General features: G+C 41.5%; 1 protein-coding gene across 1 annotated transcript in view; it reads right to left on the bottom strand.

Annotated features, from left to right (window-relative positions):
* Nucleotides 1–19,221, bottom strand: part of LOC136874767 (retinoid-inducible serine carboxypeptidase) — a 78,816-nt gene that overhangs the window by 46,740 nt on the left and 12,855 nt on the right. The window contains exon 2 of the mRNA XM_067148436.2: nucleotides 16,907–17,124. Within this exon, the coding sequence (XP_067004537.1) occupies nucleotides 16,907–17,124 (218 nt within the window). The remainder of the gene's footprint in view (nucleotides 1–16,906; nucleotides 17,125–19,221) is intronic.

The raw sequence follows: 19,221 nt of genomic DNA, 5'->3' as shown, positions 1-19,221 counted from the left end.
GATACCTTTGAAATGTGGTGGCGGCAATTTGAAAAAAATCTATGTGCTCTTGTTTAGTAAACAAAGCCACGTGCTTTTTATGACAGCTATCATCCACCATCTTTAATCAATAGAGCACGGTGCTGCTATCATGCAGGCAATTTCATCACCTGTCATCCGCCATCTTTTAATGAACAGAGCACCGTGCTGCTCTCTGTAGTAGCGGGCAATTTGAAAAGTTCTGTTAGCTGTCATCCGCCATCTTTAATCAAGAGAGCACCGTGCTACCATCTATGTGGTGGCGGCAAATTCTACGTGCTACGCGCAGCTGTCATCCACCATCTTACATCGCAAACCTCAGTGCTACACTCTATGTGGTGGCGGATAATTTAAAAAGAAAAATTCTACATCAGTCCTCTCTCGACGCTAATTGCACAAGATGGTGACTATACATGACTCCTTAAAGGTGCTTATGCAAGATAATCGCTATACATAGACGCCCTTGGGATGCTTGCGCAAGATGGCGGTTATACAAGGCTCCTTATGAGGGATGCTTGCGCGAGATGGTGGTTGCTCTTATGAGGCGGCTTAAGGATCCATGACTAGAGACGCCCTAAGGATGCTTGCGCAAGATGGCGGATGCAAGATGGCGGCTATACATAGCTCCTTATGAGACAGCCAGTACTCGATACAACATGTGATCAGAACATTGATTGATGTGTTCAGAACACTGTACTCGATACAACATGTGATTAAAACATTGTGTGGTGTGTTCAGAACACTACATAAGTAGAATCGAACGCTGTATTAGGGGATACCTTTGTTTAGATTGAAACATAACAAGACTAGAATTGAACACTGCACATTGATTGATTGATGTGTTCAGAACACAAAATAAGTAGAATCGAACACTGTACTCGATGTCGTTAACTTCAACATGTGATTAAAACATTGTCTGGTGTGTTCAGAACACTACATAAGTAGAATCGAACGCTGTACAACATGTTAGGGGATACCTTTGTTTAGATTGAAACATAGCAAGACTAGAATTGAACACTGCACTCGATGTCGTTACATGCGATCAGAACATTGATTGATGCGTTCAGATCACGAAACAAGTAGAACCGAACACTGTACAACATGTTAGGGGATACCTTTGTTCTAAGAAGATCAGCTTGAAACATAACAAGACTAGAATTGAACACTGCACTCGATACAACATGTAATCAGAACATTGATTGATGCGTTCAGATCACGAAACAAGTAGAACCGAACACTGTACAACATGTTAAGGGATACCTTTGTTTAGATTGAAACTAACAAGACTAACACTTCAAATGATTTGCTTAGTACGAAAATAAAAAAATATATACCGCGTAGCTAACTCGTTCATCACACTGCTAAGACGCTTAGTAATTGTGAATACACTCATACGAAAATCAAGAAAGCACACTGCGTAGCCAACTCGCTCGGCTCACTCGCTTAGTATTTGCAACACACACGGATAAGAATGTTCCGAGATACTTACATGTTTTTTAAGGGAGGGTGAAAGATCATAAATTATATGTACACATGTTGTCTCCTCCAAGTTGTAAGATGAAATAGACGCAGTACTGCGAGTTTCCGCTCTAGCTGGCGAACGGAAGTAGCATGATATCTCAGCAAAAAATAATACGCGTGAGCTTGCAAGTCAGACACAATGATGGATACCGCGATTCAAATCCTGGTAACTTATGCCGTCGGGAAGGGTATCCGGCGAGCATCTAGCTGTAAATCCTCGATTCTCGACAGATTCTTAATCCGAGTTCTTTGACGTCAGGAAGGGCAACTAGTTGAAAACAATTATCGAACACGCATCGCGAAGGCAAGAGTGTGCAGCGATATGCTTGTTTAGACTTGCAGATTACGAAAAGAAACATAACAAGACTTGAGTCTTAAAACAAATTCTTGCGATTTAAAATCTTAGTCAGGAAGGGCATCCAGCAGTAAAACAATAGTTCGTGATTTAAAATCTAGCAGTAAAACCCCCGATTCTCGACAGATTCTTAATCCGAGTTCTTTGACGTCAGGAAGGGCAACTAGTTGAAAACAATTATCGAACACGCATCGCGAAGGCAAGAGTGTGCAGCGATATGCTTGTTTAGACTTGCAGATTACGAAAAGAAACATAACAAGACTTGAGTCTTAAAACAAATTCTTGCGATTTAAAATCTTAGTCAGGAAGGGCATCCAGCAGTAAAACAATAGTTCGTGATTTAAAATCTAGCAGTAAAACCCCCGATTCTCGACAGATTCTTAATCCGAGTTCTTTGACGTCAGGAAGGGCAACTAGTTGAAAACAATTATCGAACACGCATCGCGAAGGCAAGAGTGTGCAGCGATATGCTTGTTTAGACTTGCAGATTACGAAAAGAAACATAACAAGACTTGAGTCTTAAAACAAATTCTTGCGATTTAAAATCTTAGTCAGGAAGGGCATCCAGCAGTAAAACAATAGTTCGTGATTTAAAATCTAGCAGTAAAACCCCCGATTCTCGACAGATTCTTAATCCGAGTTCTTTGACGTCAGGAAGGGCAACTAGTTGAAAACAATTATCGAACACGCATCGCGAAGGCAAGAGTGTGCAGCGATATGCTTGTTTAGACTTGCAGATTACGAAAAGAAACATAACAAGACTTGAGTCTTAAAACAAATTCTTGCGATTTAAAATCTTAGTCAGGAAGGGCATCCGGTACAAGACTTGAGTCTTAAAACAAATTCTTGCGATTTAAAATCTTAGTCAGGAAGGGCATCCAATAGTAAAACAATAGTTCGTGATTTAAAATCTAGCAGTAAAACCACCGATTCTCGACAGATTCTTAATCCGAGTTCTTTGACGTCAGGAAGGGCAACTAGTTGAAAACAATTATCGAACACGCATCGCGAAGGCAAGAGTGTGCAGCGATATGCTTGTTTAGACTTGCAGATTACGAAAAGAAACATAACAAGACTTGAGTCTTAAAACAAATTCTTGCGATTTAAAATCTTAGTCAGGAAGGGCATCCAGCAGTAAAACAATAGTTCGTGATTTAAAATCTAAGAAGTGCATCTAGCTGTAAAACCCCTGATTCTCGACAGATTCTTAATCCGAGTTCTTTGACGTCAGGAAGGGCAACCGGTTGAAAACAATTATCGAACACGCATCGCGAAGGCAAGAGTGTGCGAAGGACAACTCAACAAATTCTTGCGATTTAAACACATTTTTATTCCCAAGAGAATCGAACCCGAGACTACCGGGTGAGAGGCATGCATACTGTAGGCTATGGGTTTGTTCTACTGTCCATGAAGTCGTATCAGCGCAGAGCGAGCAGCGGAATGCGTGTGTTAGCTGAAATTGTACACGTATCTTCCGGCTCGGCCTTGAACGAGGACACTGATAAGCGGCTTGTAACTCGCGAACGTCTTCTTAGCTGAGTACCATTCAAGCTCTTAAAACACAGTACTAATTAAGGTTGTAAAATATTCTAAAATAGTCCTCCTCTGTAGTGTAGTAGTTAGCTGCTACCCTCGGAGGTCCGAGTTCGATTCCTGGCTCTGCCACGGAATGTGTAGCATTTAGCCTATGTAAGTTCCTAACGTAAAATATCATGATTGTACGGAGAGGTTAAAACACACACAGTGCCTACTCCTATCGAAAGAACCTGCACGGTACCGGCATGTATGCTTCTCCTGGTGAAGGAGCATGCACATGGTTTAACGCCTCCTATCAACAGTCCTTACTTAATGCTGGCTTTTTGCACACCCCGCCTCACACCATAGTTTTACGACCGGCTGCCCTTCCTGACTAGGATTTTAAATCGCAAGAATTTGTTGAGTTGCCCTTCCTGACGCAAAACTGGCAGTATCTAACCTCTTACACGGAATGTGTAGCATTTAGCCTATGTAAGTTCCTAACGTAAAATATCATGATTGTACGGAGAGGTTAAAACACACACAGTGCCTACTCCTATCGAAAGAACCTGCACGGTACCGGCATGTAGGCTTCTCCTGGTGAAGGAGCATGCACATGGTTTAACGCCTCCTATCAACAGCCCTTACTTAATGCTGGCTTTTTTGCACACCCCGCCTCACACCATAGTTTTACGACCGGCTGCCCTTCCTGACTAGGATTTTAAATCGCAAGAATGTATTGAGTTGCCCTTCCTGACGCAAAACTGGCAGTATCTAACCTCTTACACGGAATGTGTAGCATTTAGCCTATGTAAGTTCCTAACGTAAAATATCATGATTGTACGGAGAGGTTAAAACACACACAGTGCCTACTCCTATCGAAAGAACCTGCACGGTACCGGCATGTAGGCTTCTCCTGGTGAAGGAGCATGCACATGGTTTAACGCCTCCTATCAACAGCCCTTACTTAATGCTGGCTTTTTTGCACACCCCGCCTCACACCATAGTTTTACGACCGGATGCCCTTCCTGACTAGGATTTTAAATCGCAAGAATTTGTTGAGTTGCCCTTCCTGACGCAAAACTGGCAGTATCTAACCTCTTACACGGAATGTGTAGCATTTAGCCTATGTAAGTTCCTAACGTAAAATATCATGATTGTACGGAGAGGTTAAAACACACACAGTGCCTACTCCTATCGAAAGAACCTGCACGGTACCGGCATGTAGGCTTCTCCTGGTGAAGGAGCATGCACATGGTTTAACGCCTCCTATCAACAGCCCTTACTTAATGCTGGCTTTTTTGCACACCCCGCCCCACACCATAGTTTTACGACCGGCTGCCCTTCCTGACTAGGATTTTAAATCGCAAGAATTTGTTGAGTTGCCCTTCCTGACGCAAAACTGGCAGTATCTAACCTCTTACATCACACACTATAGTTTTCGACCGGTTGCCCTTCCTGACGTCAAAGAACTCGGATTAAGAATCTGTTTTGTTTTAAGACTAGTTGCCCTTCCTGACGCAAAACTGGTAGTATCTAACCTCTTACATCATACCCTATTGTTTTCGACCGGTTGCCCTTCCTGACGTCAAAGAACTCGGATTAAGAATCTGTCGAGAATCGGGGGATATACAGCTAGATTTTAAATCGCAGTATCACGAACTATTGTTTTACTGCTGGATGCCCTTCCTGACTAAGATTTTAAATCGCAAGAATTTGTTTTAAGACTCAAGTCTTGTACCGGATGCCCTTCCTGACTAAGATTTTAAATCGCAAGAATTTGTTTTAAGACTCAAGTCTTGTTATGTTTCTTTTCGTAATCTGCAAGTCTAAACAAGCATATCGCTGCACACTCTTGCCTTCGCGATGCGTGTTCGATAATTGTTTTCAACTAGTTGCCCTTCCTGACGTCAAAGAACTCGGATTAAGAATCTGTCGAGAATCGGGGGTTTTACTGCTAGATTTTAAATCACGAACTATTGTTTTACTGCTGGATGCCCTTCCTGACTAAGATTTTAAATCGCAAGAATTTGTTTTAAGACTCAAGTCTTGTTATGTTTCTTTTCGTAATCTGCAAGTCTAAACAAGCATATCGCTGCACACTCTTGCCTTCGCGATGCGTGTTCGATAATTGTTTTCAACTAGTTGCCCTTCCTGACGTCAAAGAACTCGGATTAAGAATCTGTCGAGAATCGGGGGTTTTACTGCTAGATTTTAAATCACGAACTATTGTTTTACTGCTGGATGCCCTTCCTGACTAAGATTTTAAATCGCAAGAATTTGTTTTAAGACTCAAGTCTTGTTATGTTTCTTTTCGTAATCTGCAAGTCTAAACAAGCATATCGCTGCACACTCTTGCCTTCGCGATGCGTGTTCGATAATTGTTTTCAACTAGTTGCCCTTCCTGACGTCAAAGAACTCGGATTAAGAATCTGTCGAGAATCGGGGGTTTTACTGCTAGATTTTAAATCACGAACTATTGTTTTACTGCTGGATGCCCTTCCTGACTAAGATTTTAAATCGCAAGAATTTGTTTTAAGACTCAAGTCTTGTTATGTTTCTTTTCGTAATCTGCAAGTCTAAACAAGCATATCGCTGCACACTCTTGCCTTCGCGATGCGTGTTCGATAATTGTTTTCAACTAGTTGCCCTTCCTGACGTCAAAGAACTCGGATTAAGAATCTGTCGAGAATCGAGGATTTACAGCTAGATGCTCGCCGGATACCCTTCCCGACGGCATAAGTTACCAGGATTTGAATCGCGGTATCCATCATTGTGTCTGACTTGCAAGCTCACGCGTATTATTTTTTGCTGAGATATCATGCTACTTCCGTTCGCCAGCTAGAGCGGAAACTCGCAGTACTGCGTCTATTTCATCTTACAACTTGGAGGAGACAACATGTGTACATATAATTTATGATCTTTCACCCTCCCTTAAAAAACATGTAAGTATCTCGGAACATTCTTATCCGTGTGTGTTGCAAATACTAAGCGAGTGAGCCGAGCGAGTTGGCTACGCAGTGTGCTTTCTTGATTTTCGTATGAGTGTATTCACAATTACTAAGCGTCTTAGCAGTGTGATGAACGAGTTAGCTACGCGGTATATATTTTTTTATTTTCGTACTAAGCAAATCATTTGAAGTGTTAGTCTTGTTAGTTTCAATCTAAACAAAGGTATCCCTTAACATGTTGTACAGTGTTCGGTTCTACTTGTTTCGAGATCTGAACGCATCAATCAATGTTCTGATTACATGTTGTATCGAGTGCAGTGTTCAATTCTAGTCTTGTTATGTTTCAAGCTGATCTTCTTAGAACAAAGGTATCCCCTAACATGTTGTACAGTGTTCGGTTCTACTTGTTTCGTGATCTGAACGCATCAATCAATGTTCTGATCGCATGTAACGACATCGAGTGCAGTGTTCAATTCTAGTCTTGCTATGTTTCAATCTAAACAAAGGTATCCCCTAACATGTTGTACAGCGTTCGATTCTACTTATGTAGTGTTCTGAACACACCAGACAATGTTTTAATCACATGTTGAAGTTAACGACATCGAGTACAGTGTTCGATTCTACTTATTTTGTGTTCTGAACACATCAATCAATCAATGTGCAGTGTTCAATTCTAGTCTTGTTATGTTTCAATCTAAACAAAGGTATCCCCTAATACAGCGTTCGATTCTACTTATGTAGTGTTCTGAACACACCACACAATGTTTTAATCACATGTTGTATCGAGTACAGTGTTCTGAACACATCAATCAATGTTCTGATCACATGTTGTATCGAGTACTGGCTGTCTCATAAGGAGCTATGTATAGCCGCCATCTTGCATCCGCCATCTTGCGCAAGCATCCTTAGGGCGTCTCTAGTCATGGATCCTTAAGCCGCCTCATAAGAGCAACCACCATCTCGCGCAAGCATCCCTCATAAGGAGCCTTGTATAACCGCCATCGTGCGCAAGCATCCCAAGGGCGTCTATGTATAGCGATCATCTTGCATAAGCACCTTTAAGGAGTCATGTATAGTCACCATCTTGTGCAATTAGCGTCGAGAGAGGACTGATGTAGAATTTTTCTTTTTAAATTATCCGCCACCACATAGAGTGTAGCACTGAGGTTTGCGATGTAAGATGGTGGATGACAGCTGCGCGTAGCACGTAGAATTTGCCGCCACCACATAGATGGCAGCACGGTGCTCTCTTGATTAAAGATGGCGGATGACAGCTAACAGAACTTTTCAAATTGCCCGCTACTACAGAGAGCAGCACGGTGCTCTGTTCATTAAAAGATGGCGGATGACAGGTGATGAAATTGCCTGCATGATAGCAGCACCGTGCTCTATTGATTAAAGATGGTGGATGATAACTGTCATAAAAAGCACGTGGCTTTGTTTACTAAACAAGAGCACATAGATTTTTTTCAAATTGCCGCCACCACATTTCAAAGGTATCTAGCTAAAGAGCGCAGCACTGAGGTTTGTGATGCAAGATGGCGGATGACAGCTGTCAGAAAAAAGCACGTGAGTTTGTTTCCAAACAAGAGCATGTAGAATTTGCCGCCACCACATAGAGGGCAGCACGGTGCTCTCATGATTAAAGATGGCTGCTGTCACGTGGAATTGCCTGCCACCACAAAAGAGGGTAGCACGGTGCTCAAAGATGGCTGCTATCAAAAAGCATTTTTCAAATTATCCGCCACCACATTTCAAAGGTAAGTAGCTAAAGAGGGCACCACTGTGCTCTATAGATTAAAGATGGTGGATGACAGCTGTCAAAAAGCACGTGGATTTGTTTATCTCGCGCTAGTAAGGTTAAGTTGGTAGCACTAAGGTTTAAGCCCGTTAAGATGGCAGCACTGCGGATGACAGCTGTGACGAATTTACATCTACTACGATAAAGAGGGCAGCACTGTGCTCTATAGATTAAAGATGGCGGATGACAGCTGACAAAAAAGCACGTGAGTTTGTTTACTAAACAAGAGCACGTGGAATTTGTCGCCGCCACATTTCAAAGGTAAGTAGCTAAAGAGGGCAGCACTGCGCTCTATAGATTAAAGATGGCAGATGGTAGCTGTCGAAAAAGCACGTGAGTTTGTTTCCAAACAAGAGCACGTGGAATTTTTCAATTTGCCACCACCACATAGAGGGTAGCACTGTTCTCTCTGGATTAAAGATGGCTGCTTGTCGAAAAGCATTTTTCAAATTATCCGCCACCACATTTCAAAGGTAAGTAGCTAAAGAGGGCAGCACTGTGCTCAAAGATGGCGGATGACAGCTATCAAAAAAGCACGTGGCTGTCAAAAAGCACGTGGATTTGTTTATCTCGAGCTAGTGAGGTTAAGTTGGTAGCACTAAGGTTTAGGTCTGTCAAGATGGCAGCACTGCCGATGATAGGTGATGAAAGAGGGCAGCACGGTGCTCTGTAGTTTAAAGATGGCGGATGACAGCTGTCAAAAAAGCACGTGGCTGTCAAAAGCACGTGGCTTTGTTTACCACACGCTAGTTAGGTTAAGTTGGTACTACTGAGGTTTAGGCCCGTCAAGATGGCAGTACTGAGGTTAGCGATGCGTTGTTGTCTGTCAAAAAGCACGTGGCTTTGTTTACAAATCTGTCAAAAAGCACGTGGCTGTCAAAAAGCACGTGGATTTGTTTATCTCGCACTAGTTAGGTTAAGTTGGCACTACTGAGGTTTAGGCCCGTCAAGATGGCAGTACTGAGGTTAGCGATGCGTTGTTGTCTGTCAAAAAGCACGTGGCTGTCAAAAAACACGTGGCTTTGTTTACCTCACGCTAGTTAGGTTAAGTTGGTACTAGTGAGGTTTAGGCCCGTCAAGATGGCAGTACTGAGGTTAGCGATGCGTTGTTGTCGATGACAGCTGTCAAAAAGCACGTGGCTTTGTTTACAAATCTGTCAAAAAGCACGTGGCTGTCAAAAAGCACGTGGATTTGTTTATCTCGCACTAGTTAGGTTAAGTTGGCACTACTGAGGTTTAGGCCCGTCAAGATGGCAGTACTGAGGTTAGCGATGCGTTGTTGTCTGTCAAAAAGCACGTGGCTGTCAAAAAACACGTGGCTTTGTTTACCTCACGCTAGTTAGGTTAAGTTGGTACTAGTGAGGTTTAGGCCCGTCAAGATGGCAGCAGTGAGGTTAGCGATGCGTTGTTGTCGATGACAGCTGTCAAAAAGCACGTGGCTTTGTTTACAAATTCAAATCTCGCGCCAAAATTCAAATTTCCCGCCAAAATTCAAATTTCCCGCGGGCGGCGGCGGAGGCGGCGGCGGCGGAGGAGGCGGCGGAGGAGGAGGAGGCGGGCGGAGGCGTGCGGCGGCGGAGGTGCCGCAGAACCATCCAATTATACTACTTCTTCGAAACAGATGTATGCATGTCGCATAATGGACATTGAACTAATACAATCATACACTTAATTGTTGGCAATTGTTTCAAAAATACAGTATATTGTTGATATGTATGCAAAACTAGAGTCAGAAATATTGCTCTACAACCGCCAAAATCAAAGCACGTTACGATCAGATGAACACATTCATTTGCGGGATGCGATAGCCAGTGATGGAAATGTTGAAAATCTTGGGCGATCAGTAATTTTGCCGTCAACGTTCATCGGTAGCCCCAGACATAAACATGAATATGCGCAAGACGCTATGACTTACATTAGAAAATACGGTTGTCCCGATTTTTTATCATGTTTACGTGTAATTAATCCTGGAAGGAGATTAAAGATGAATTACAGTATGGACAAATACCACCTGACAAACATGACTTAATTGCGCGAGTGTTCAGACAAAAGCAAGTCAAATTCATTGATACGAGTGCGAAGATTCGAATTTTTCGTAGACGTCATTTGTTTCATGTACTCAATTGAAAGGCAAAAAATAGAACTGGCACACTCACAAAATTTAATTTAGCTCAAAGAGAAAACGTTAGAATGAAATCGATGACGTTATCAGTGTTGAGTTTCCAACTACGGCCGAAGATCCTGTACTGTATGAAATAATCGTAAGAAATATGATACTTTGACCATGTTGAATACTAAATATGGAATCACCCTCTTTGAAAGACAAGAAATGCACAAAGCGGTATCCGAGATCATTCCTGAGTGAGACGAAAACGAGTGAAGATTGGGATCCAAAATACAGACGTCGAGTGAAGGAGGATTTACGGCAGAAATCAAGATTAGAAACTACGTAGAAGTTGAAATTGGCAAACAATGGGTCGTGCCATACAATCCATTATTGCTAAAGATATTCCAAGCACACATCAACGTAGAATATTTCAGCTCTACCAAGTCAGTTAAATGTGTGTGCAAATGCGAGAGTTGTAAAATCGAGGTTACCCTTCACAAAAATGCATCAGAGTGTTATCGAGGATTACGTGAAGCCTGTGGCGAGAATGCATTACCATATAGGAAGGTTGCACGATGGGTCAAGGTGTTTCATGCGGATCGGAATGAGATTGCGGTTTTGCACCGCACAGGTCGGCCGTTCATTCCTCAAGATCAGATTGACATCGTGAATGGTCTCGTTTCTGTAGGCCATGGACTTACTGGTCTCAGTCATCAAACGGTGTGGCACATACATGAGCAAAATGGCCCCCCGTTGAGTTCCACATCAACAAACCGACGTAGAGAAATGATACAGGTATGCACTGACTGGATTCCCCCTGGGCAGATACTGCAGCGAAGGAGACGCATTCATGCAACGTATTGTCGCCATTGATGAGACGTGGACACGTGCCTAAGAGCCTGAATTAATGCGTCAGCCAGGTTCGCCACGTCCACAGAAATGTCGACAGGAACCCAGTCGGGTGAACTTTATGCTGATTGTAGTATAAGACTACGAGCCCGTTAATCTTACCCATGCTGTGCCTCAGCGACAAACCATCAACAGTGACTACTATTGACGATTTCTGACTACAATTCCGGCTATGCGGCACAAACATCCATGTTTATTGCGAGACGATCGCCCTATCGTGTTGCATGACAATACACGTTGTTATCTCGCAAACTATGTCAAGCTCTTATTGCAAAGGTGGCATTGGAGGTCTTGGAACACCCTCCGTACTCACCAGACATGAGTCCTTTTGACTTCGACCTATTTCCGAAGTTGAAGGAACCACTCGAAGGCCGTCGATTTTCTGATGTGGCATCTGTACTTGCACAGTAGAGCACTCCGTCGCTGTCATGAACAGAGAATGTCTTGCCAACGGTCCCCAACGGCTTCCCGATATGTGGCCAAAGGTGACTTCATTGAAGGAATGTAATGCAATTGTACCTTTTAGTTCATTAAATATTGCATTTTATCAATATTGCCACTAATTTATTTATAGTCCTCTATATTAACAAAGGAAGTGATAATTTTGCAATATCAACTGGGATGATATATTAATAGTAATGAGGCGGTTTGGCGTATATTAAGTTGTATGATTCACGACAGAAACCCAGCGGTTGTTCATTTAACAAGCCATCTTGGGAATGGACAACGATTGTACTTTACTAGTGAAACAGCACGAAGTCGGATATCAACCCGTCAATACGAGCCTGACTGCATTTTTCGAATCGTTGCGAAATGACTTGTGCACGAGAACACTTTTCTATGCAGAAGGTCCGAATTACTACATATAGGACGCGTCAGATAAAAAGTCAGTCGACGAAACGGAGGAATTTCGGTTGAAGGATTTGGGGTTTTATTCAAAGATTACCAAATATGCACGTGCTTCGCTGCGGTGTTCTGCATTATTCTAAGAATATTACTGTACACGCAGTAAGATTGTATTAAATTGCATGTCTCTTGCCGTTATCCGAGAAATACCACGGGTAGGTCCCCAAACGTTGTTTCCGATGTAAGGTGCGCGATGAGGAGTTTTGATGATAATGGCAGACCATGTTTCCTATTGCCTTTCAAAATCCAGTTCAGGTTTTTCTATTATAACGACAGGCTCACTTGCCTGCTGCCTTTCACAATCGAGTTGAGGAGTTTTCATTATAATGACAGACACATTTTCCTAATGCCCGTTACGATCGAATTGGGGAGTTTTAATTATAATGCCAGGCACTCTTGCCAATCACCAGTCGGAATCGATATTGCGAGTTTTGATTACAATGGCAGACCTCCGTGCATACTACAAAATATACGTGTAAAAAATACAAACTTTAACTACAGTCGAGAAATGCAGCTCTATCTAACGTGTAAGGAATCGAGATACGACAAAATCATAGGACCTAATTTGTAGATCTCTCCAAATTGAGCGGCGATTGTGCTATCTGTTTTGTGAAACGACGTAACGTTTAGCCACCAATTACCCCGAAACGAAGGTCTGTACCTGCCTCCATATTTTTCGCAGCCAAAAGATAACACATTTAAACATCTTGGAGTTTTCCTGTCGGTTACAGACTAAACTTTATATTTTTTTCCAATTTTCAGTTTTCTAGCTCGTCTTACAAATCATGTCCGCCGTATTGTTTTGGGGTGGGGGGGAAGCGGTGTGTGTAAAAATTAGGAGCTTCAGCAAACTTTAAGCCCATGAAAACTATACGTCATTGTTTCTGAAAAGTACGCCCCACTGGGTGAATGAAATACTTACACTTGCGTTCTTGTGCTGAGTCCCTAATTTCAAAACCTGTAGTGGGTTTCATCTTGTCTCAATTTGATGGTATGTGAAGAGGTGTCACTCGTGGGAAGCTAGAAATCTGTAAATCTCGTATCGGGAGGTCTATCTGTACATGAATGAACTCTTTCGGCACAAAATATCCTGCTCCTCGGTGTCTTTGGAAACCTGGGGACGTAAAGCAACATTATTAAAAGCAGCCTCACGCCCTAAATTTTCAATGACGTTCTCGCTGCGAGCTGAGCCTAGCCTGCTATCAGCATCGTTCCCCGAATGTCTTCCTAAATCTGACCACGTTCAAACCGGCCTCACGTTCAGAAGCATTCTTAGAAGTCCTAGACGTGGACTGGTGTTTTTAGGCTTTGAACGAATATTTTCTACGGGCAGCTCGGTTTTTAATTACCATAGTAAACGTCACAACCTACCTACTACCTACCAAGTTCCAGTTAACGGTACGTTATGCAACTTTATCACACACTGCGAAGGAAAATTTCACGAAAGAAATTGTGCATAGTATCTCTTAAAAGGAAAGTGTGTTCAGGTTTCGAGATTAGCACCCGCATACATACGGATAAATTATGAAAGTTGCCATTAATTGAAGGTAGGATAATAATTGAGGACAGCCGGACAAGAAAAATAATGTAAATACCACGTGGATGTATTGCAAAAATGAAGTGTCCCTCACTAAATTGTTATGGTATGAGTTAGGGATTTAAGCGGTAAAAGTGGAGAAATTTAGGCGCAGGGATTCTTAGGTAATCAGATAAGAAAGTGACATATGGTGTTATTACTTAAGTCTAAAGAGTCAAGGCAGAGGCAATAAATTAAAGCAGAAAACGCAAATAGAAGGAAAATACAATAAAAATTACAACAAATGCCAGAAAATACTTTGCGGTGTAAAATAATGGGCTATCCTCCGCGGTACCATTGTGATATTAACAGCCACCCTTAGTATCATTCGAAGACGATTCTAACATCCAACAGTATTCCGCAAATATCCCGTAGAATGCCAGCTTGACGTCTCTCTCGCCTTCTACCCAACGAACAACCACGAGTTTAGAGGAATGAAGACGAAAATGGCATTACGTTACTTCCCTGCTGCCAAGCAGCCAGAGATGTTGCCATGGTAACCGGTGGATTCGTTGTCGATCTGCGAAGGTGTCCGTCACTCAACACAGAGCATGAAACCCGAAGAAAATAGTAATTTTCTCCGTCATTTGAAGAGTAACCGAAATTATGTAGAAAACAAAAATTTAAATGAAGGTACGTTTCACGTATAGTCTACTGATTTTACAGAAAATCAATAGTATATGAGAAAATATCAACTAGCCCGTTTGATCTCCCTATAATCCCCCAGTCTGTTCTGTGATTAAATCATAAGCATATCAAAACCTGCTCCTGAATGAGTATACTCTAAATATGAAGTTTGGTCGATATCTATCCAGCCGTTTCGCCGTGATTGTGGATCAGAGAGTCAGTCAGGCAGACAGACAGAAAATAGAGAGAGACACGAAATCTAAAAGCCACTGATACGGTTTTAGTTGACCTAAAACGGATAGATATATGAAAAATTGGCAACATAAACGGAATTACAGACAGCGGATCCCCTACAACTTTATTTATATAGATAATGCTGTTGGTCAAGTATACATGGTTCATTCGAAAAATGGAGTGTTTTTACTTATGTCTACTCCTTCACGAAATACATGGACCAACATTGTTTGAAAATCTTCGAACAGTAGACGGTTACATTTGTGAAACGTAGCAAGAGGCATGTCAGCGTAGCGATCTGTTAGAAAATGACAGTCAATGGGATGAAGCAATGACCGAGGCCGCACAAGCAACCAGAGCGGATGAAATGCGAGAACTTTTTGCAGGAGTACTCACATCGTGTAATCCTTCAAATCCTAATAGACTATCGATAAAATAGCGTGACAGCATGAGTGACGACATTTTAGCCAGAGTGCGGAGGTACAATCCGGATTTGGATGTTACTTTCGATGAAGATATTTATAATGAAGCAAAGGTAATGCTACAGAATTAATGTTTAGCGATGATCAATCAACGTTTAGTTCAAGTTGGAGTACAACCTCTCGTGAGAAATGAATTAGCCGCAGTTAGTTCTGAACTGATGAAAGAGCGCAGATGTAACGTAGAAGAATTGCATCGCTACATCAGATTAAATGATCCAAAATTAACGCAAATACAACGTATTATATACGAGAGGATCGTAAATCATACTAAACATGTGAAGGAATTCTATTGTGGGGGCGGGGGCCATCAGGGGGCACTGAAAAATGTTTCATATCAATTTGGTTTTAGCTCAAGATCGAATTAAAAAGCAAATCGCATTAGCATTAGCATCAAATTCGAATTAAAAAGCACATCGCATTAGTATTAACATGATTTGGAATTGCGGCCACGTTATTGGAAGGCAGGAAAGCAGCGCAGTCGGCTTTAAAATTACCATTAAATGTAGCCGAACGAGACTATCCAGTCTGCGATATTAAAATATCTTCGGCACGTAGTCAGCTTTTAATGCGATGCCAAATCATTATATGAGACGGATGTACAATGACCCATAGAAAATCACTCGAAGCACTAAATAAAACATTATAGAGAGTGGGAGGAATTTCATTACTACTACTTCTACAGACAATACCGGTAATTCCAAAATCAACACCGGCAGATATAATTAACGCATGTTTAAAGCGATTAATGTTCTGGAATCACGTTGAACTGTTATCTCTAACAGAAATTATGCGTGCATTAAATACCAGAGATCCAAGAGCACAAGCATTTGCCGAAAATCTTTTATAAATTGGAAATGGTACTTATCCCTTGGATCTGCACGCTGGAAACTTATTTTAACAGAAGATTTATGCAACGTGGTAGAAACGGAAGAACAAGTTATCGAAATAGTGTATCCGTTCATAGAAAAAATATCTGAATAAAGACTGGTTATATGAGCGAGAATGATATAGCACAAAAAATAAATGACAGGATACGGAATATTATACCAGGGAAAGAAAAAATATATACATCGAAAGACACAATGATGGATCAAACACTGGATTCTTTCAAAAAGAATTGTTAAAATCATTAAATCAGTCTGGTATGCCTTCTCATATATTGAAGCTAAAAACTGGATCGCCAGTTACGAAATAATGACTCGCCGAAATTATGTAATGGCACACTTTTTTATGCGTGAAACAGTTCCTTAACAATATCATTGAGGCAGTAATAGTAACCGACAAAGAAAAAGGAACGGTTTTCATACCAATAATTCCATTGATCGCAAACGATTTGTCATTTTGTTTCAAACGATTACAATTTTCAGTGAGATTAGCTTATAGTATAACTATCAATAAGGCTTAGTATCAAACGTCCCACTATTGCGGAGATAATTTAAAAGATTCCTATTTTTCATATGGTCACTTTTACGTTGCTTTCTCACGTGTTGGACAAGCAGAAAATCTGCTTGTACATGCGTCAGTTAACAGGACATCAAATGTTGTGTATAGCAATGTATTTTAATGAAATTACTTAGTACGTAAAAAATATAAAAGAAGACACAGACGAAAGAGTGGTCTAATAATGCACGTCTTCTGTATTATATAGAGAAAACTGCACAGACGTACAAAAACCCAGCGAAGTGGGTTGTCGCCAGCAAGTATGTTTATAATTCTACTGAGCCAGTTTTCCGCCAGTTCTAACACAAATTCTGGATAATCAACACTGTTCCGTAGCTTTACTACAGCTCTCTAGGGCGAAATTCCGTGCCAAGCGAGCTCCACATAGCCTAATTTAATTAATTGAGTCTAATTATTGTCTTCCTCAGTGCTCGGTGCTCGACTGGACTTCTCAATATACTAACCCAAGAAGTGTTCCGTTCCTTGAGATACACATCGACTACACCCATTTCCTCGAAGTTGCCGTAGCCAGTGGAGGAAGCTCCAGGACCTCCCTGCAGCCAAATGACGAGAGGTCGCTCGGAGGATGCCATGGTGTGGTATAGCCAGTAGAACATGTGAGCTCCTGGACGAACTTCGTAGTAACCCCAGTCTTGATCTCCCGGTCCGATGCCATCGCGACCTGCGAACAAAACACACGATGAACATAACAAAAAGATGTGGATGTAATCTATTTCGAGAAAATAATGAAACCTATAATATTCCTGGCACTATTTGTACGTAACAATATTGTAGGGACATACATCGTAATTGTAAATTTCAATACAACAGTACAGCGCGGAGTGCAGCCGACGGTCTTAACCCACTGAATTGGTACATGGAAAACAGAATACTGATTCAGAATTACAGCATCTGGCATTCTAGCTCAAATAACTTTTATTTTTAAATTATAGCTTGACGTTAGAAACTGGGGAACGGTAAGTTCGAATTCCATTGACATCGAACGTTTTTAAATAATTCTAAATCAGAAAAAATACCTTCTAAATCCATTTCTAACATCTATTTGGCCTACATATAACCGTAAAATACGTCTGTCTGTCCGTCTGTCTAACGTTTTGTTTTGTAATCATTGTGATTTTCTATGAATAGCAACAGATAATCCATTCCTGAGAACATCCGTTTGTTCATCACAAAAAAGAATTGGGCTTTGTTTAACTAACCACTATGTTGTAAGCATGAAATATAACATGGAGTTACATTTAAATGTAATTTGAGAATGGAATTAGAATGTTTTTTACAAACATGTTTGTTCTATGCAAGTATATTTGAGTTTTTGTTCTCAGAAATCGACGGAAGCTGCCGAAGATATGTGAGTGCTAGCAAGACAGTGCTCAATCATTCGCGAGGGACAGTTTCAGGAACCGTCGAACTCGCTCGATTTTAGTGCACTGCGTGAAAATAAGACGTACTTGCAAAACTGTATTTTAGAATATTTTAAGCGCCTTTTCGGAGGAAGATATAACAAGGATATTTTATGTAGTATCAATCAATCCCCACTGCTCTGTATTTATGGTAGTCGCTCAGGTGGCAATAGGATATGATATAATCATATGTTGGTGATGATAGATCAGTAAACAAAGATGTATTGTATCCGACAAGGGTATGAACCAATGACTGGAAGATATCTGAGAAAGGTTTTTCATTGTCTGTGGAAGAAATTCGTGGGATTTTGAAACGTAGAGCGCTAATAAGCGTCACTCAAGCCGTCCTCGAAGCGGGAAAAGGAGATACAGCGGAACGAACCAGGGAATCCCCTAAGAAAAAGGAGTGCTTAATTCAGTCACGAGCCCTCAGACAGCGAAGAGGAGATATCATCTCTAGTTAGCAAACTCTCCAACCCCTTCGGAAAACAGTACGACCAACAGTGATCTCGTTGCTTGCATTTCAATTATTTAATTACTACGATGTGGGACATGAAGTCAGAAAGTCAGAACATTAAAATCCGAATGTATAAGGACCAGTTACATGATTGTACTACGAATGATGAGAATAGGTATTTGTGTGTTATATAACAGCGGAAATTTTCATGCGTCGTCTGGCTATCTTCCGACAGATACTTAAGAATGGGGTTTCCGTTCGAGAGGAAAACAATACAGTTTCACAATTTTGTAATATACGATCGGATTCTTTACGGGCCAATCTCAAACTACATCTAATAACATTGGCTATCTGAACACCGCACTATTTCATTCGTAACATCCCGTGGATAGGGACTACTCGATTTTGAAATAGGGGAATCATCCAGAGTTCCGCCATATTTCACCACACCTTCCACACACACTCAACTATTTTATTCCGTGAGGGACGGACGTGTGACGGTCTTGTCGAACTCTTTAAAACATTAATAGATTATTTATTAGTCTAACCTAAGCAAGCAACGGGTGCGAACGTGCTGAGTCGTGTGTGCCGGTATGGTGGGAGGTGAGTGAGATCGGAGAGTGTAAGGGTTAAGTGGCGAGTGACAAAGATAATGATTTGTGTAGAACAATGTCGGGTCGTTATCGGAAAATGGCGGGGGAGAATGAAGAAGGAAACAACCAAAATTGGTTGATGTTATTGGCAGCGGTCATAATAACTGTGCTATAGTGACTGGGGAAGTGGAATTAAACCCCGGCCCGAACACAAGTGGCGACATGAACTGGGAGGACGTTAAAGTCATCAGGAAGGTGATGAAGGTGGTTGTAGAAGAAGTCTGCCCGTTTGATCAGATTAAAAAGAT

This window comes from Anabrus simplex, chromosome 5 (genome assembly GCF_040414725.1).
Source record: "Anabrus simplex isolate iqAnaSimp1 chromosome 5, ASM4041472v1, whole genome shotgun sequence".
Classification (NCBI taxonomy): Eukaryota; Metazoa; Arthropoda; class Insecta; order Orthoptera; family Tettigoniidae; genus Anabrus; species Anabrus simplex.
The sequence above is the reverse complement of the archived record's forward strand: the minus strand, read 5'-3'. Positions and strand labels throughout refer to the sequence as shown.